Raw genomic sequence first — 20324 nt, 5'->3', positions numbered from 1 at the left:
GGTTCAACTACATTCACCAGACAACCCCCAAATCCGTGCTTTCACAAGAAAGTTTCTTTGTCCTCATATAAAAGAGAAGTCAGACGTGGGCCGTCCATGGTAGGCAGGGCCACATCATCGGAAACTCAGATTTCTGCTTTGTATCTGTTCCATCAATATTAGCACGTGATTTCCAGCCTCAGGGTTGCTTCATGGTTGCAAAATGACTGCTGCAGCTACAGCCATTTCATCCATATTTCGGGAAGTAGGAAAAGAGGTGAGACAAGGGCAAAGGGAAACTTTCCCAGCTGAGTTAGCCCTCTTTAAAAGCTATCTAAAGTCTTGCCCAATGACTGTAGTTAACTTCTCATTGACCATCCCTATATATAAAGAAAGCTGGGAAGTATAGAATTAGCTGGTATATTGCTTCCCCAACATAGTATTCTAATAATGGAAAGACAACCAGCCGGATTGTCATGATTGCTTACATTTTACTTTGTAATCACTGATCACATTATTCATAAACCGCTACTCAGGTGTTAGTTTTTGTTTTTATTTCCAGTGCTGCTGAAATTATGCAAAGTAGTAGACTCTAGCTGGCTTTTATACCTCAGAAAATTGAAAAACATGTGAAAAGGTCAACCATGTGGTTTTTAGTCTTTGAGACGAACTATAAAACCAAACTACCACCTCAGATCATTGTTTCATATCTTATATGAAAGTCTGATCTCCAAGTAGGAAAGATGACTGATTCTAGAAGAAGCAGACAATGAACCAAAACAAATTGACAAAAATAAAATGTCTGATGAGTTCATTCTTATCAGTTTTACTGTTAATGATACCATTTTCTGTGGGATTTAGAGCTAAGACAGAAGCAAATAACATTTTGAAATATTCTGTGTCTTCTTTTTTTGTCATTACGGAAATACCAACCAGGAAGGAAATCGAAAACACACGCAATTATTTAATGGAACTTAAGAACAGAATAATATCACCCTACTGCAAATCTGAATTGAGCATGTTACATCTGTCTCAGGTAATTGAATGTAATTAACAACTGTTGGATAGAGTCTTTTTAAAAATTGTGCATATGTTATTCTGTAATGTACATTTCCCGTCATTATTTCTTTCCTACATCAAACCCACTGACTAACCCATACCTTCAAATCCGTGTCCCACAAGCATTTGAGAGGAAGACTAATTTCAGTCTTGCCCCTAAGTGGAAGTTCTCTGTCAATGTCTTGCCACCCCATCATCTCCCTGCCTTACATTGTCGCTGTTAATTGCCCTGTCCCATCTATTTCAAACCCTTTTTAGTGTCAGATTCTCCCCATTGATGATTATCCAATGGTAAATCCCATTTTGAAGTTTTTATCCCATGAAGATTGCCTTAGCCATCAGCTGCTACGATAGCACTAAGATACTGTACGTTCCTGGAAGCCCGTGGAGGCATAGCACTCCTTTCCTCTTCTACGAAATGTTGAAACGCTCAAGCGAAGTGGGTATTTACATGTGTTCAGAACTCCTTGTGGAAACTCCAGATGCTACTGTTAACCAGAGGCTGTTTGAGAAGATAGTATAGGAAATTAGGACTCATTAACAAAATCTACAATTGAGTTAATCGGTCTCTTGAAAAACTTTTAGTTTGCAAAACTTTATTTCCAGGCCCTTAAAAAAAAGAGAGACTTTCATCATTGCTCATCAACTTAACATGCTCGTGGCATGGCCTTTCCACCATGTGTAAGTCTAAAACGAAACCTTTTGGGTTTTTCCTTTAAGTTCAATTATCTGGACACCCTTTCAAAAAACTTGCCTCCTTTTACGAAGAAAGATGAAGCTGCAAAGAAAAGAGCTGTTCAGTATCCACCTGACCTTCATCCAGGTAATGTGTTCTGTGTGGTACTTATTCCTGAGACTGCTTAAGTGACGAACAGCCAGCAGTGGCCCCTCAGACCACAACTATAATATAATACTTCCTCCCACCTTTTGTCTCAGTCATCGCTAACGATAAAACCTATTGTGACCTGTATATTACAGACTTGGCCGAGTTATAGGAGGAAACCAAGATGTAAATAAAATTTAGTTGTCATCCTGTATTCTTAAAATTGACCTAAAAGCATGAAGAAAACCTGACTAATTTAAAAATCAAGGGAGAAATGAAAGGTTGTTGTTGAGCAGGCTATTCACGTAGTCCAAAAGCTTGCCCCTCCTATTGCATACTAATTATAAGGAGGAAAACGTATCTTTACAATGGAGAGAGGGCGTTTTCCACCTGAACCAAGTGATCAAACTTGAGCTAGTTGTGAGAAATCTAGCATTGGGTGCTTTCTCATAGACTGCAATACAAAGTGCATTATACTGTGTTTCCCCGAAAATAAGACCTAGCCGGACCATCAGCTCTAATGCGTCTTTTGGAAGAAAAATTAATACAAGACCTGGTCTTTTTAATATAATATCATACCGGGTGTAATGTAATGTAATATAATATGATATAATATAATATAACATAATATAAAATACCGAGACTTGTATTCATATTAATTTTTGCTCCAAAAGATGCATTAGAGCTGATGGTCTGGCTAGGTCTTATTTTGGGGAAACGGTATGAAGTATGTGAACTAGAATTCTTGCCAAAAATCCTTAACCTGAATTTGATCAAGAGAAAACAATCAGCCAGATCCAGGATGTTGACAGAATGTTGACATTTTATAAGACAACGGGCCTGGACGCTTCAAAAAAAAAAGTCAATATTATTAAAAAGGAAAAACATGGGGTAATTGTCCTATATTTAAAAAGAGACATGACAACTGCATGCAGTGCATGGCGTTTGGATGCTGGATTGAGAAAAAGCAGCTATCAAAGATATTTTGGAGCAAATGAACAGATCTGAATAGGGGCTATATATTAGCGGGTGTTTTGGCGTTACTGAGTTTCCTCGGGTGCGATGCTGGTGTTAGGACATGGAGGAGAATGTCTTCATTTCAGGAGATGCCTATTGGAGACTTTAGGGATGAAATGAAATGTAGCGCTTCTCTTTAACACACTGCATAGTTAAAACAGCCAGATAGAGAAATTTTCTACTGGACAGTACAATACCAAAAGTCCAGGCGCCTGGAATGAACATAGCCAAAGAAAACAGCTGATTACCACAGAGTTTGCAAAGCACAGATGAAGGCTGGAACATTGACTTGTACATGCGATGGGGAGAGGTCAGGGATGAGGGATGACGGTACTTATGCCATCTCCTGCTCCTGGGCAGACAGCACTAATCAATCAAGCCTACTCGACCCATAAAGGGGGCGAGGCCTTGGGTTTTTCATCTCAGTCCTCCAGGCAGCCACCACCATTCAACGAGGGTTGGCAAACACTCACAAGCTGAAAGGTATCTGCATCCCTGGCCCTTGATAGATTTATTTTAAATTTCCTTTCAGATGACACTGATTTCTTAGATCCATTTTAATAAAGAACTACATTTTCACAGTAATGAATGGATGGATTTAGATGGGCAACGTTTTTCTAAAGCGTATCTCAGTTGCTCTTGCCGGGTAAAAGTAGGCCAAATTACTGGGTCTCTGCTTCATAACCCAACCAGATAACCCCTCCTGTGTGGTCATAGGCCCAGAAAGAACCAGCCAGCTCCCAGTGAGTGGGGGCTTTGCCGATACCATCCTGTTTGATACTGGCCAACACTGCATCATATAAAGAGGAATCGCCACTTCTTAATGGCTTTCTTCTATTTAGTCTTTCTCAAGGGGGTGTAGGGGAGTACCTTGTTCACTGTAAAGAAAAACACAAACATGAGTGGTCATTGTAGCATTGATGGAATATCACTTTATAGTATTTGTTTTTGGGTTTTCTAGGCTCCCAGCCAAATGAACTTTTAGAAGAAGAATCCTCAGATACGCTTAGTCTTCCAAAATTGGAGAGTTGTGTGGATCTCAAGGAGTCCGCCAACCAGGGCCAGACTGAAAATGTAACAAAATCTACGGCAGGTATGGCAGTCATTTGTTTAATTTCGTCATTTCTCAAAACGGGACATTATATCTTTTCGGAGTATAGGAGATGACACTGGGGCCGAAGGTGTGGTTGGTTGTTACAGAAAAACGTCTAGGGTGTGATGGATGCTGGAGCCATGGACCTTTGAAAGGCTTCTTATCACATGAAAGTGTCTAAAACAGACATTTTGAGAATGAATGCAACTCCCAGACTGAAGGAAAGAAGTGACAAATACATTTTATCTTATTCTTTTACTTTAATTAATTTTATTACATTGTACTATTTATTTTATCCCCATGGTTCTAAGAGCTTGTGTGATTTACTGAAGATCAGGAACATGGTGGCTTTGTTGAGCAGCCAGTAGTTTATTAATTGGACTTAGATTTACATTTACCTCTTATTTTGGTACTTTCTTAGCCTGCAGGTGCTAGAAGAGAAACATAAGGTGTAATCTGTGTCTCACCCAGCACGTCATTGTATTAGGGTAACAGAAACTGAAGTACCGTGTTTCCCTGAAAATAAGATCTAACTGGAAAATAAGCCCTAGCATGATTTTTCAGGATGACATAAGCCCTGATGTATTTTTTGGAGCAAAAATTAATATAAGATTCCATCTTATTTTCGGGGAAACACGAAGTGGAGTAACACAGAATGATGTCTAGTTACAGTGGAGTCACATTATGGGGATTTCACTGAAGTTAATCAACCATGCATAGGATCGCCAGGATTCAGAGCTGAGTCAACAGCACAGAACACACATGATACAGAAATGGGTCAAATGCATTCTTATAAAACAGTAACACACATGGCAAGAATGCAAGCAGAGACATACATCAAGCCATTAGAATGGTTGCCTATTAGGAAATGGTGACCGAGGGGAATAAATACATTCACTGAGTTCCACTCCCAGCGATTCCGACTGTGTTTGGTCTGAAATAAGACCTGGTGTGGCATATGGCCTGGGAGTCTCTATTTTTCTGGAATCAACCCAGGGCATTGTGATGCACAGATGAATCTGGGTTTTAGGAGCTCTGTGCCAGGAACTGGGAAGAGAGACCAATATATATATATTTTCTACTGTCTCACACTACGTAGTAAAAGGAGTGGAACCTGACACACTTGGGTTCTTTCAGTTTCTTGGACCAGTTATTTAACTTCTGTTTTCTCACCTGTGAAAAAGAGATACTTCTGTTACATTAGTCAGGACTCGCATTTTGTGACTGAGAGAACTAAACTCAAACTCACTGAACAACAGAAAGGCAAGGGGGATTTACAGCTCAAAAGCAAACCCCAGAAACGTGGATGCAGTGCCAGCCCGGGGATGCCTGGGTCTGGGTCCTTCCAGAGTGTCTGTGTCTGATCGCCCATCTCTCTGGTCATCCCCCTACCCCATCCCTACTCATCCCTGTTTGTTCTCAGCCCCTCCTACAGAGGACAGGCTATGTCCATGAACGGTAGGGTCCAAGATTCTGGCTCTTCCAGATCCATAACCCAGTCGGCAAGATGGGATTATTTGCTTCAGTGAAAATACTCCGGTGAAAGGCCTGTGTTGGCCTTGCTTTGGTCACGTACCATCTCGATGGCTGGGGCCAGGGATGTCGTGGCTCCAGTATGTGTGATGGGAGTGGTGTGGACGTGGGTGATGGTGAGAGTGCCGAGCATACGTAGACGATGATTATAACCCTCAGCTCGGGAGCTTACAAGGACTGAGATGCAATGTGTAAAAACACATGTCCTTGCCTGCAGAGAGCAGATGCTCAAATACTGGTTCCCTTCCCTTTCCTCTCTCGATGATTTGAATGCAAGAAACGATATTTCAATACGATCATCTAAAATACAATTTTTATTTCAACCTCCTAGATATTTGAAGAAATCCATACAGCAGGAGATGTGTGGATTATCTACCCTTGCTTACTCCTCGCCAGATTTAGTGATCTGAGGATTTCATTCCCTGACTTCATTTACCGACAACTCCTACCATTTCTAAGAACTATAGATGTAGTTGTTTAAATGAAGAAATTCTTACGATGTTTGTCCTCATTCGTTTTAAGAAATCTTGCAGAATCAATGTTCTATCGTGTGGTACCTTGTTGGTTTAATGGAAAGAGCTCTGTAGACCTCGGCATGAGTTCAGTTCATCAAGGAGAAGTCACCCAACTTCTCAGAATCTGATTCTTCTCATGTATTTAAACAAGATGATGCTGATAGCATCTGCCCTGCCCACCTCACAGGGTTGTCGTGAGGACCAGTATTAGGTAAAATCTCTTCACAAAATATAAAGATGTAACCCTAGACTTACTCAAAGCCTTTGTTCTTTTAAGTAAGTTCTTTAAAAAGGAAAGAAGAAAAGTTTCCCAAGGCGGTTTGTTCTTACATACTCTGGGATGACCTCGAATGTCTTGGAATGAAATGTCCACGTGGCATAATTTCAACTTTCAACATAATTTCAACTTTCTCTCCAACAGAACCAGAACCCTGGCTGCCCGAGAGAATTCCAACCCAGTCATTGCTGCAGGATGTGGCAGGACAAGCAAGGAAAGAGAAAGTGAGGTTGCCTCACTATTTGCTGAGTTCCAAGCCCAAGTCTCAACCTCCCACAAAGGTAAAAGGGACATGGGGACACGTTTCCCAGAGCCAACCAGCATTTTACATAATCGTGGCTCATTGAAGTGATTACCAGCCATTGTACTGCTTTTTACTGTACTCTGAACCATCTCACCATGAAGGCCTTTGGCTCAGGTCACACACAGAGAAACTGAGGCAGTCCTTTGCTGGAGCCAGCACATACAGGCTCATTGGAAGCATTTTATGAGCCAGCCATTAAACTCTTGGTAGCTTGAGCTCAGCCCTGTGGGGACTTCTGACACCGTAGAAATGGGCATACGCTACCAGTCAAGGTCCTTTTCAGAGAGCCATGTACCAGCACACTGCTGGATAAGGGGACCGCTGGCCACTCTTCTCATGCCTCTTAGGTCAAAATCCAGATGACCTGGCATGACTGCAAGGATGGCCCCGTGGGCTTCTTGCCTCAACCTGCCCCCGACTCAGCTATACTTGAGCCATGTTGGGCTGTTAGTTCTTAGCTCTTTAAAAGCACCAGGCTCCTTCCATCCTCAGAGCCTCTGAGATTAAGATTCCATCTCAGCTCTGCTGGGAAGCCTTCCTTGAACCCACCACTCGAGTTTGGATGTTCTCCTTTGATGTTTTCATGGCACAATGTTTACTGCCATCGCAGAATGGATGCAGTGCGTATAACTGAGAAGGGATAGGAGTGCTTCTCAAATTTTTATGCGCACGTGAGTGACTTCGTCATCTTGTGAAAATACAGATTGACTCACTGGGTCTGGTGCAGGGCCTGACACTCTGCAGTTCTGACAAGTTCCCGGGTACGATCAGTGCTATGGATGTAGAGAAGAGTGAGCGCCTAGGGTAGTGGTTCTGAAAGTGTGATGACCTCACCAGCAGCTTTGGCAACACACAGGAACGTGTCATAAATGCAGATCCAGGGGCTCCATCCCACAGGAACTGATGGAGAAATTCTGGGACATGTCTTAAAATGTCCTCCCGGTGACTCTGATGGGACCAAACGTTTGGTCATCACTGACCCACAGAGTACCTCTTTTTCAGTCCTTCTGCCCATTCGGTTTAAACCATGCGCAAGTCTAATTTTTCTGGTATCATAAGCAAAAAAGCCCTGGCATTGGTACACTATGTGGCTTGATGTCACTTACTTCATGTAACAACCATGAGACTAGTCATGTGTGTAAACAGAGTGAAACGTCCAGCTATGGGAACATTTCTGACGTTCACCTCCTTGTCCCAATTACAGTTATGTATAAGTTGTATGAAAAATACCTTTGTGAAAATTAAATATGATTTAACATGCACTTGGAAAGCTGATTACCTAAAGATATCCTGTAACAAATCCTTCTGCAAAGTGAAAAATCCTTTGGAAAACTAAATATACCATTCTTTATATATTTATGTAAATCTGGATTGTTCTCTTGGTACTTGCCAAAGAATATCATTTAACGGCATTCTAAGAAAGAGTGAGTAGTATATTAAATTCACCAGCTGCCTCGTTTCTCCAAAAATCTCTGACAATACAAATTTTAAAGTGTTAACCTGTTCTGACTTTATTTGATACATTCCCCAAAATGGGGTGTTTCGCATAAAATCTGTATATTGCCACTTTAGCATCAGGCACACTTGAGTTTGAAACTTGACTCTGCCACTTACCACTTGTGCAAATTATCTCTCTCAATTTTCTGAACTTGAGTTTCCCAATCCGCAAAACACAGCCTAACCTACTTCGTTACAGCGCTGTTGTCAGAGCCTTTTTCTCATCTTGGGAACACAAAATAGAACTATTTTATTTGATTCCTTTTTCCTTCATGTAAAGGTGCAAGATTCTGTTGGTGGAAGAGTGAAAACATCCTCTGTTGCATCCACTGCCATTAATAACGCACACTCATCCCCTTTCGGATTCCATCTTCTCCCACCATCGGTGAAGTTCGGGGTGCTTCAAGAAGGACACACCTATGCAGCCACTGTCAAACTCATGAACGTCGGCGTGGATTTCTGCAGGTGAGGTCGAGCCACCCAATATCTGCTCAGCTCACCTTCGCCTACTCTGTGACTCGTCTTTGGCTGCCTGCGTCACTGAATGTTTATTGAACTGAACTGGAATTACACCTCGGCTCCTGAATTTTCCCATCATTCATTCACTCATTCGTTTACTTGCTAATGCATCCCTGCGTCATACATGCGCTCATTCTTCCACAAATGGATACTTACCAAGCGTCAACTTGTTAGTAGGGACTTCTCTTCCCTCACATGAAGCAACATTCATACTCTGGTGGCATCAACTCCAGGCCTGATCTGCACTAGCAAGAAAATGAACAGGGAGCTGTACGTGTGTTTCAGTAACACACGCAACTCGAAAGTCTATTTCTCAGCTCTACCACTAACTGTAAAACTAGCTGACATTTGTTTGCACTTTCTGATTTAAGAGTCATTTTAGTTATATTATTTTTACATAATTAAGACCCAAAAAAAGGGAGTAGGGGGTGGGAATTGACCTGAATCCATTAGGGTCATTTTGGCTCTGAAGACCTGACTTGGAATTGATCACAAATACCTTACGTCACAGTCTGAACTCCCAATTGAAAATACACTGTATCTGGCACTCAGTGACAAGGAAAAGTCAGTCCTTCATTTCCAGATCAAGAGCAATCACTAGAATGGTAGCACTTGTAGGGACTGTTACGAACTGAGTCTTGCAGGCTGGAGCGAGGCGTGTCCTCAGATCTCCTGAGCATCAACCAGTTCCCTGGTGGCAGCTCACTGACAACACAGCCGGGGTCACTGCTTCGTGTGGGAGCTCAGGCCTCCCCAAGGGGCCCGCATACCATGGGTCTGCACCAAGACAACTCCCAGTTACAAAATCTCTATGCTGTGTTGACTTAAGCATAATGTGGGGGTTTTTCCCCCATAAAGATAGAATACATGTTTATTTCAGTTGCAGAGTTATTCTTAGTGTCAGTGGCAGGTCCTTCATGAATGGGTGTGCTTCTGGACTCGGGATTGGAAATCAGAGGGAGCAAAGCCACAGGAGCATCCGGCCAAAAGCTCAGTGTCCCATTCTAGTTGAGGCCAACCCCCCACTTCAGGAATCGTGTTTGCTTCCTCACGATGAGGGACCCCAGCCCCCAGATCCCACTACTGTGTTTTTTAAGGCAGTTGCCAACAAGTGGATGGGGAGAAGGAGAGCGTCAACCTCAAACTCATAAAACGTACCCGTGCAGACCCTGTCTGCCCAGTGTAGAGTGTTGGTTTTGGAGATTTCGCCCTCAGCTTGTTCAGTGTAGCCACTATAGGGCAGACAGCAAAATCAATGGTGGCAGGCGTGGCGTGGGGCCAACACACAGGTAGGCGTTCCTTGGCATTTTAATTTTCTCCAGGCCTCCCGCCTTCAGGCAGAACCCACAAACCCCAAGAAAGGAGAGGTCAGTAGGCACCACGTGTGAGCTCGGGCCTCTGCAAACTCGCCCACGTGTCCTGAGCTTTCTCTCTTGCGCTTCTCCCCAAACGTGCAAACCCCAGACCACGACAGAGTGAGGCTGGCTCCATGCTCCACTGCTCTCCAAAAGAGCCTTTATTCTTCCACTGAATGATCTGGCCGTCAGCATTTGCGTCCACGCTGGCGGCCACGCTGCAATGCACACACCAGCCAAACATTCCCAACGCCGCCCGGGGCCCAAGTGCGCGTCAGCATCCAGTAACAAAGGGCTGAAACTCGGGTTGGAGTCTGTGACGGTGATGAAAACTGTTGGAAAGGCGGTTATAACACGGGCCCAGAGTCTTCTCCCGATTGACTAGGAGGTTGTTTTTCTAATGGTACGGACCCCCTGTTCTTGTGGCTTGAATATTAACACCTTCCTGGTTTTTATGCTATCCCAGCTCATTCCCTGCCTGTGGTTCTCCTTATGGCATAACTTTATTCCCACCGTTTTACCTGGTAGGTTTCGAGTGAAGCAGCCCCCGCCCAGCACAGGACTGAAAGTGATCTACACACCTGGGCCCGTGAGTCCTTCATGTTTGTGTGTTGTGTGTTGTGTGTGTGCGTCTGTGGGGGCCCCTGTGCGAACGTGTACGTTTCCAGAAAAGCAGGCTTTTCAGTCATTCTGCCCATTCTGTTTAAACCATGCGTAAGTCTAATGTTTCTGGTATCGTGAGCGAAAAATTCCTGGCGTTGGTACAGTACGTAGCTTGATGTCACTTACTTCATGTAACAACCATGAGGCTAGTCATGTGTGTAAACAGAGTGAAACGTCCAGCTATGGAAACACTTCTGACATTCACCTCACTGGTCCCAATTGCAGTTATATATAAGTTGTATGAAAAATACCTTTGTGAAAATTAAATATGATTTAACATGCACTTGGAAAGCTGATTACCTAAAGATATCCTATAACAAATCCTTCTGCAAAGTGAAAAATCCTTTGGAAAACTAAATACCCCATTCTTTGTATATTTATGTAAATCTGGATTGTTCTCTTGGTACTTACCAGAGAATATCATTTAACGGCATTCTAAGAAAGACTGAGTAGTATATTAAATTCACCAGCTGCCTCATTTCTCCCAGGATTTCTGACAATACACATTTTAAAATGCCAACCTGTTCTGACTTTATTCCCCAAAATGGGGTGTTTAGCATAAAATCTGTATATTGCCACTTCCTTTAAATGATAACTTCAGAAACATAGTGCGATGTAAACAGAAGTTTGCCTCAAGCTCGCAGAAAAACACGTGTGTGAATCTCAGCGTTGACTTCTCAGTCAGTGCATGACCGGCTGCTTCAATACTCCTTTCATTTCACTCAGCAAACTTGGAGCTCTTCCCACACGCCACTGAGAGTGCCGGGGTGCAGTGGATTTAAAAATGAGTAAGACACCTAGGAGCTTCCGGAGCTGAGCACGGGGTGGGCACTCGAGAGATGTGTGAATGAGGGCAGAACAAAGTGAGGAAGTCAGACGTCCAGTCCCGTCACCAGCACACGTGCTCGCTGAACCCCTTGATCTGAAAGCAGCCGTGGTTGTTACCCGTTGACACCGAAGGGGTGGCTCGGCACACTACAACGTCAGTGGGCTTCTCATCACGGCGGTGCCACCAAGCTGCCCAGTGATGGTGCTTAATTAGTCGCCTGCCCCTTGTTTCCTCATCTGTAAAAGGAGCTTGGGCCAGAGCATTTCCTAGCCCTCTTCCAGATCTAGTGTCTTACGATCTATAAACAGGAGTATGCAGAATGCAATTCCCAACAGAAATACGTCTAGGGATTAGGTCCACTGATCCCCGAGTCCCTCTCTGAAACAATTCATCATTGTCCTGTGGCAAGACTCGCGGATCTTCACAATGTAAAGCAGAACCAAAAAATCAAAACAAACTCTTCTTCCACTGTTCTGGGGAGTTAGCACATCTTTTCCATTTAAACTAGGGATTATGCCAGAAACCAAAGTGACTGTTGTTGGATCAGCCTTTATAGGTGCTAAAAACCCAGTGTGTAGTCTTTGAAACTTAGGCTATACTGTTAGGGTTTTTTTTGGTAGTGGGTGGAGGGGTTGGTTTTTGTTTTGGTTTGTTTTTGTTTTTGTTGTCTGACGTTAGGTTTTGGCTCTGGCAAAAATAGAATCGCCAGACTTCTCCATATGTAAATCTAACCACTGTTCAGCTTGGTTGATTGCCAACGCTAAATGAATATGCTCCAAGCCTGGGTAAACCTGTGTGGTGGCAGCACTCCAGGTCCCCTCCCGCAGGATGTCGTCACCCCCCAGCCCTGCTCTGATTGTTGGGCTTGGAGGGCGAAGGGTCCGATTCTCAGAAACAGCTGCTGGCTACCCTCCAGTATGCACACGTCCACAAACACACTGTTGAAAAACTTGAAACATTGTATCATTTATACAACTATATTGAAGAAAAAAGTTCTTTCTCTCTAATTGCTTTCCATGTGGTAGTTTCTGATTTATTTTTGCCAGATAACTGTTCTCAAGCCTGCTTTTCACCCCACCTCCTGGAGAGGCAGCTCGGACACATAAACAGCTCTTTCTTTCCTGGCGAGTGTTCCCCTCAAGGAAGGAGGAGAGAAGCCCACTCCTTGCTGTGTTTCTTCTTCATCCTGTATCGGGTTTCTTCTTTGTTGGTACAAACCTCTTCCGTGTAGCTTTCAGACCAGGGCCGTTTGGCCTTCAAACCAATTCTGTCTCCCTCTGCTGGCTTTGTCACAGTACAGGTCTTACATTAGGAATATTAGAAATTGGGGGCCGGGCGGTTGTAGGGCCGCACACTCGCTTAGATTACATTGATCTTTATCTACAAGGATGCCAACTGACAGAAACTCTCCCCTGCCACTCAACCACTAGCACAATTATGGGCACTTACCTTGAGTGCCACGTCCAGGTCCTGGCACTTCATTTCCTTTTGCTTTTTCCTAAATAGTACCAGATCTTTCCTTCAGCATCTTACTTGGGTCCCATTTACTCAATGGAATGCTACCTAATTTACAAGGTAATTCTTGTAAATGTTGTAAGAACACTCATTCATCCGTGCCCAATTTGTTTCATCTCTGACTGATTAGAGAGCTTAAGTAACGGATCCAAACTCGTGTGAAAAGCGGGGTTTGAACTCAGATCTGTGTGGGTGGAAAGCTGCACTGTGTCTTCCAGGTGGCCGCTGGTTTGCAGACAGACCTGAAGGTGGAGTTCTTTGCCGTGGCGCCTGCAGAGGACAGTGCCCAGGAGTCAGTGCACGTCTCTCACGACATTGAGATCCTGACTGAGCGCGAGGTCCTGTTCTTACCTGTGGAAGCGAATATCCTTTCAAGTTCAATTTGAATAGTCGTCTGCAGCACAAAAATTACCTCTTAGCAAGGAGAGCCTGGACGTCAAAATGCGAGTTTCGTAGCCCCTCACACCTGCACTCCATCGCTTACAGGAATTCTGTTTCTAAAAGCATAGAGTTGCATTTCTTGGGACAAAGGCTGTGTCTTCATCCATCTTTGTAAGCATCTAACCAGCTGCACATTGAATTGATGGCCATGTTACTGGCTCTCTATGGCCTGTCAGATAATCAGGATTTTATCTTTTTAAAGCAAGCCTTTGTAATCTTATTGGGGGATAGGTGATACCTTCTTATTATAAAGGTTGGATGGATATTCACTGAATTATGCATACATACCTTCTTATTGGTGTCTCTTGCATATACCCTGTTTCCCCGAAAATAAGACCTAGCCAGACAGTCAGCTCTAATGCATCTTTTGGAGCAAAAATTAATATAAGTTTATATTACATTACATAAGACCCAATATTATATTATATTATATTATTATATTATATTATATTATATTATATTATATTATATTATATTATATTATATTATATTATATTATATTATATTATATTATATTATATAGACCTGGTCTTATAGTAAAATAAGACCAGGTCTTATATTAATTTTTGCTCCAAAAGACACATTAGAGCTGATTCTCTGACTAGGTCTTATTTTCGGGGAAACAGTACCTCAGGAAGGCAACAGAGCAAAGGAGATATTTTCAGTTCAGTGTAGACTCCCATTTGTAGGCTGAGGAGAATGGATCAGAGAAGCATTAAAATGTAAATGAGAGGGCGGAATTGAAGCAGCAGCATCCAAGTGACAGCAAGAGAATAATCAAGAACAGAGCTGAAGGGTTAGTTTTGGCAAGGGGAAGGGTGAAGATGGCCAAGGATCCAGCCATTCTAAGGTGAAGGGAACATTAAGGGGGACTTGTGTCAGATGACCTTGATCGCAGTAGAAATGGAGTTGAACTCCTTTGTTCATTCATTCTTTCAAAGAGCATAAGGTGCCTCTGATGTCAGGCACTGTTCTAGGCCCAGGGATACAGCAATGAACAGGACACAAAAATCCCTGCCCTTGTGTGGCTTACATTCCAGTGGAAAGACAGACAGTACACAGATGAACAAAGTCTGGACTTCAATGGTGATTTAGTGTAGAAAAATACAAAGTAGGAAAGGGCAGTATAGGGAATGTTAAGAAGGATTGCAACTTAAAGTGGAATTGTTCGGAAAGACTTCACTGGGAACGTGATGGGTGTGTGTGTGTGTGTGTGTGTGTGTGTGTGTGTGTGTGTGTTGATGACAGGGTTCTTCTCTAGTGACAGAAGGAAACTAACCAAAGAACCAGGCTTTTCCCTCTGGAAATTAAATCGGGTCCTCTTACATCCTCTCCACACAGGTTATGATTGGATGCTGATCACAGCCACTGAATCCGTTTGCCTTTATGCTCATCAGATTTCCGTTTCTGTAAAGACCGCCTGTCAGTTAGGTAAATAGATGAGGGAGAGTATTATTAAATTTTTTTATCTACTTCCAGTGTCGATAATGATGGTTCATAATCCATTTCATAAGCTCTACAGCTCTGCACATCAAAAAGCTGTAAAATCTGGATGTTGGTACCGGTTGGGGCCTGGTTCTGGTGACCGATGGCTCCTATAGAAAGGCAGGGAAACGTACGCCAGGGGGAGCAGAATTCCAAGAGATCAGTGTCCGTCTCTCATCCCCCTCAGCCTGAGGACGCAGAATTTGCATTAGACAGAAAAGAATCTAAAATTGAGCTCATGATGCTAGAGAAGAGGTTCGAATTCTGAAATGTCTGAGTTTATGTACACAAGTCGTTTGGTCATGAACACCAGTCCTTAACGAGTCTTCTACCAGTTTTAACAAGCAGCCGTTATGCTAAGAGACCAAAAGGTTTTCCCCGGGAACGAGAAAACCGCATGGTCCGCAGGACGTCTGCAGCGCCTTCCTCTGCTCTTGGATTCTTCGTGTCCCAGGAAGTCTCTCCACATTAGGCCCAGTAAGTACTAAATGGGAACCGGATTGTCAGCCATTCACATTGGAGGCCTTCGACCTCATGGCTGTTCTCTTCTTACAGCCAGAAACCAAGGAGCCACTTAGGGTGGAATGAAAACACTGGTTTTTAGTAACTACAATAGCTACTCCTTTAAACATTATCACGTCTAACGCTCATACTACCTACGAGGTATTATTTCCCCCACTTTCTAAATCAGGAAGTGAGGCTCAGGGAATATTAAGTAGATGTAAAAATCGGACCTACTTATTTTCCGTGGTGAACCGACTTCCCGAAAAGCAGGAGCCAGAACACAAACACCAGGGTGCCCTTTGACTTGAAGTCACAGGTAAGCCAGGATTCACTACCGTTCTGGACACGTGACACCTTATAAGAAGTCATCGAGGATCCCAAAGAGCTTTTGTTTATGTGGGTCGTATCGAGCACATTCACCAAATTAGAATTAAAACGGACATTTTTTAAGTTTATGTAAAAATAATAAACCCAGTATATTAACATATATAGATTTTTAACAAAAAACAAGATCTCTTTTTCTTTGCACATCTCTTTAATGTCTGCCTTGATGGAACCTAGTTGGAATTTCACATCTGCTCTATATTCAGTGTCACCGTGTCACACAGCAGGCAGCCTCTAGAAAATCCCACTGTATGCTTATGAGAGCAAAAGGTAAACAGCATCTTCTATTGTTTCCTAGGTAGGGCTGCTATAAGAAACCTGTGTTAGTTTCTTGGGGCTGTCACAACAAAGTATACCACAAACTTGGGGCTTAAGAGAACAGATATACTCTCACAGTTCAGAACCAGAGGTCTGAAATCAAGGTGTCTGTAGGGCTGGTTCCTTCTGGGGACCGAATGAGAATTTGTTCTTCACAGCTCTCGCGATGTCCGAGGTCGCCAGCAGGCCTCGGGCTCCATGGCTGACCGCCGTGTCCTCCAGTCTCTGCCACTGTCTCGGGGCCTTCTCTTCTCTCTGTGTGTTTCTCTGTGACTGTCCTTGTATGAACACTACCCATTGGATGCAGGGCCCACCCTAGTCCTGAGTGACTTCATCTTAACTGGATTACATCTATAAAGACTCTAATTACAAATTCGGTCACATCCACAGGTTCTGGCAGATGTGACTTGTATGGAGATAAACCCAGTACAATGTACCCACCGGTTCCCCCAAACACACACCCATCCCATGTGCAAAACACATTCACCCCATCCCAGCATTCCCAAGCCTTCACACATTCCAGCGTGAACTCCACATCCCAAATCTCATCTAAGTAGCATCGACTCAAACCTCTCACATCTCGTCATCTCAGTCAGGTACGGGAGGCGCAGGTATGACCCATCCAGGTTCCCTCTCCATCAGGGGCCTGTGATACTAGAAAACAAGTGTTCAGCTTGTAAAATACAAGCACAGGAAAGACAGTCCCGTTCCCTGGTGTAGAGCACGTCTGCAACCCAGGAGGGCGATTTCATGAGGTTTCAAGGCCTGAGAACAACCCTGCGCTTGATCTGCCTGGGCCCAGAGGCTTCACCGGCCCCAGCCTCTCCATCCTCAACCTCAGGGACAGTCTTACCCTCTGGGCCGCCCGTATCCCACGTCCAGAATCTATGGCAGCCATCCTTCCTTTTGTCCTGTCTCTGTCCCCATCAGGCCAGGCTGGCAGTGTTTCTGCTGATGCAACGTTCCCCCTAACCTGTCAGTTCTTCCGTGGACGTCCAAGAGATGCAGACAGGACAGTTTTCTATTCCTGGCTTCTGCTGACATGGTTGATTGTATCCACGGTCACAAACCTAATCTCTCCGGCAGGTTTTTCAGCCCCACGGTGATCTGTCCACAGACCCAAAGATACCTTGGCATCTTTTGCAATATGGACAGGCTGTGAATTTTCCAAATTATGTGCTGGTTCCTTTCTGCTGACCAGTTCCTTCCTCAGTTTCTCCATTTCCTCTTATATTTTACTACAAGCAGCAAGAAACCAGACCACATCTTCCATATTTTGCTTGGAAACCTCAGCACGGTTTATACGTTTCACCCGAAAGCAGAACCCCATTCAGCCAAGTTTTCAGCCACTTTATAACAGGATCGGTTTTTCCTCCAGAATCAATCCCATGTTCTTCATTTCTGTCTGAGGTCTCACCAGAAGCACCTTTAACGTTCATGTTTCTATCAACACTCTGTTCACGATATAGAAATTCTCTAAGACGATAGAACCTTTCTCACCGTCCCCATTGCTTCCTTCTGAGCCTTCATCAAAATTGCTTTCGATGTCCACGTGTCTACCAATAGTCTCTTCAAGATACTCTAGAATTACACTATCACGCGGCCCAAATTCTAGCTTTTACCCATCACCAAATTCCAGAGCCACTTCCACATTTTCAGGTTATTTCTTACAGCAGCACCCTACTGCAAACTGTTAGTTTCTGGGCCTACCGTAACAAATGACCACAAAATGGGTGGCTTAAAACTAAAGATAGTTACTCTCTTGCAGTTCAGGAAGCCAGAGGTCTGAAACCACGGCGTTAGAGGGCTGGTTCCTTCTGGAGGCCACGGAGAATTTGTTGAGGCCTCTCTGTGGCTTACATTAGGTGGGTACAAAAGTCCTTGCAGTTTTTGTAATTACTTTTAACCTTTTAAACCGCAATTCCTTTTGCACCAACCTAATAGCTACATCGCTCTAATCCCAGTCTCTGCCTCGGCTGTCACCTCCTTCACCGTGTGTCCTCACATGGCATTGTTCTAAGGGCAACAGGCATTGGATTTAGGGTCCACCCTAGTCCAGTATGGCCCCACCTTGGCTGTTTTCTGGAGACCGCCCTCAGTTCCTTGCTGCCTGGGCCTCTCCTTAGGGAATCTCTCAACATGGTGGTTTGATGCATTGATTGCAAGCCAGGAGAGCCTGGGGGTGTGAGCCTGGCAACATTCATGGTGTTTCGTCCTTACTTTGGGGAGACATGTACATTTGCTGTATTCTGTTCTTCAGAAGCCAGTCGCCGGGTCCAGCCCACACTCCAGAGGCAGCCAGAGCTGAGCCCCGCCAAGGCTTGGGCCAGGGCCTATTGGGCCAGGCGTGCTCTGTCCTAAAACACAAGAGCTGCTGGGACCCCACAACACCCCAGAAATAAAGTGACAGGGCTTAGGACACAAGGGGATGCTGCCCTTGGGAACCTGGGTCTCACCTCAAAACTTAGGCTCTTCAATTGTGAGGGAAGGGGACGGATTGTGGACAGTGTGTAGGCCAGCTGGCTTCTTCCTCAGCTCCCACTGGTGTGGCCTGGGAAGGCAGCTCTGAGCAGGCTCACAGATTACAGCTGATAGGTGAGTGATACCCTAGGTACAGTCCTGTACCCAGGGACAGACACCACTGCCTCCTTGGTCACTGTCCTACACCCTCTGATAGATTCACTAGATTTCTTTGGGATGAGATATGACTTATGACACTTGCTACTGAGAAAGAATTTAATGTCAAGTACACGAAGCATTTAATTTCCAGCCAATGAATCTCAAAATTGTTAAGCATATCTTCTTTACCTGGACACACACACACACACACACACACACACACACACTCTCACTCTCTCTCTCTCTCTCTCTCTCTCTCTCGCTCTCTCTCTCTCTTAAATAAGCTTAGACGTAACCCTTGTAATAAACCACTCACGAAGCTTTTCTCGATGGTGTTACATAATAAGCTGTTCCTTAGTTACTTTGAAGTTGACACCAACTCTACCACTACTGAGTTGGAAGTCCTCTTAAAGAAAACGTAGCCAAAGGCACTACATCTCAGTTCTAAGTCAATGTTAAAATGAGCTTCTCCCTCTTTTTCCTCTTCCTCTTCTTCTCTTCCAACTGGCTGGTAGCATCAGCAAAAAACATCACTTCACTTCTTGCCTCACATTCCCTCTTGAGATAATCGAGACCTGCCATATTGAAGCCGATAGCGTCCTGGGGAGGAATACAAGAAAGAGTAAACAGACCTGCCATCACTTGAGCTCCATGTCTCCTGTCGTGTGAGTCAGGAGAAGCAACGCTTCAGGTGTTAGTCCTCTTTCCTCCCTGTCTACGGTCTTCCCTTGTCTTCCTGTCCCTCTCAGTTCCAGTGACACCTTCCCTAACATACAGACGTCTGTCTGGTCAAACCGCCCAGGATAAGGCCCAGCACCCTAGGCTGCTCCCAAGTCTCGTTCACGTGGGATTCTCCCCTCGCTGTTGTATGTCCACCAGCACACTTACCCGGACTTGGCCGACTTTCGAAATTGTTGTCTCCTTTAGTTTCTCAATCACTGGCACGAGCATCTGGTTGCTAGTGATCTGCCCGAAGTGAATCCTCAGAAAACAAAACAGAGTTATGTTACCAAGGGGTAGTGGTCTGGCTCCACTTACCCTCCTAGAAATAGCAAATAGACCCATCAAAGCAAAAAATAATAATAGAAAGATTTTACTGTATCATTGGAGTCTAGAAATGCTTCTAGCAAAAAGCTAGTTTCTTCCCTCCTATTCAGTTCTAGCTGATGACAATTTAAAAAATACTGTCCTAAACCTTATCACATACTCAGACTCTCCCCTCAAGTTCCAGGACGCCACTGATGAATCCATGCGCCTTTAACTTTCATTCACCTGCACTCTCGGTTGTGATCTGCCGTAGCTCCCTGCGAGGTAGTACCCAGCTACTCCCTGTGATGCGCTAGGAGTACTCGTGGGGTTTCCCTTAGAACCAGTAACCCGGATTCAACAGCACATCTGCCATAGCAACAGTATTACTAGTAACACTGTTGAATATGAGTTTATGTTTCACGACTTGCCCCCAATTCTAAATATGGCAACAGAATAATACAAACATCATTTCCGATGATATAAAATATGAACATATCAGTTGTTCCTCTTTTGCTACTATCCTGACAGAACACAAGGAATGGCGAGTTAAGATCATGAAAACAATT

At 44.0% G+C, this 20324-nt stretch overlaps 2 protein-coding genes across 6 annotated transcripts in view; one reads left to right on the top strand and one right to left on the bottom strand.

Annotated features, from left to right (window-relative positions):
• Nucleotides 1-20324, top strand: part of SPAG17 (sperm associated antigen 17) — a 163016-nt gene that overhangs the window by 139019 nt on the left and 3673 nt on the right. For 3 of the 4 annotated variants that reach the window (XM_088799522.1, XM_088799521.1, XM_088799520.1), the window contains exons 41-48: nucleotides 916-1015; nucleotides 1759-1861; nucleotides 3840-3971; nucleotides 6441-6577; nucleotides 8378-8562; nucleotides 10500-10560; nucleotides 13197-13341; nucleotides 15237-15381. In XM_088799522.1, the coding sequence (XP_088655648.1) occupies nucleotides 916-1015; nucleotides 1759-1861; nucleotides 3840-3971; nucleotides 6441-6577; nucleotides 8378-8562; nucleotides 10500-10560; nucleotides 13197-13341; nucleotides 15237-15376 (1003 nt within the window). In that variant the 3' untranslated portion in view covers nucleotides 15377-15381. Of the gene's footprint in view, nucleotides 1-915; nucleotides 1016-1758; nucleotides 1862-3839; nucleotides 3972-6440; nucleotides 6578-8377; nucleotides 8563-10499; nucleotides 10561-13196; nucleotides 13342-15236; nucleotides 15382-17878; nucleotides 17976-20324 lie in introns of all 4 variants that reach the window. The other variant, XR_016021765.1, reaches the window with a different exon arrangement.
• Nucleotides 18833-20324, bottom strand: part of WDR3 (WD repeat domain 3) — a 28470-nt gene continuing 26978 nt past the window's right edge. For both annotated transcript variants that reach the window (XM_019730598.3, XM_088799523.1), the window contains exons 26-27: nucleotides 19618-19711; nucleotides 18833-19329 (exon numbers count right to left, since the gene is read on the bottom strand). In XM_019730598.3, the coding sequence (XP_019586157.3) occupies nucleotides 19174-19329; nucleotides 19618-19711 (250 nt within the window). In that variant the 3' untranslated portion in view covers nucleotides 18833-19173. The remainder of the gene's footprint in view (nucleotides 19330-19617; nucleotides 19712-20324) is intronic.

The sequence above is a fragment of the Rhinolophus sinicus genome, chromosome 7 (genome assembly GCF_057876585.1).
Source record: "Rhinolophus sinicus isolate RSI-liver-muscle chromosome 7, RSI-T2T, whole genome shotgun sequence".
Lineage (NCBI taxonomy): Eukaryota > Metazoa > Chordata > Mammalia > Chiroptera > Rhinolophidae > Rhinolophus > Rhinolophus sinicus.
Note: the sequence above shows the minus strand (reverse complement) of the source record. Positions and strands in the feature narration are given on the sequence as shown.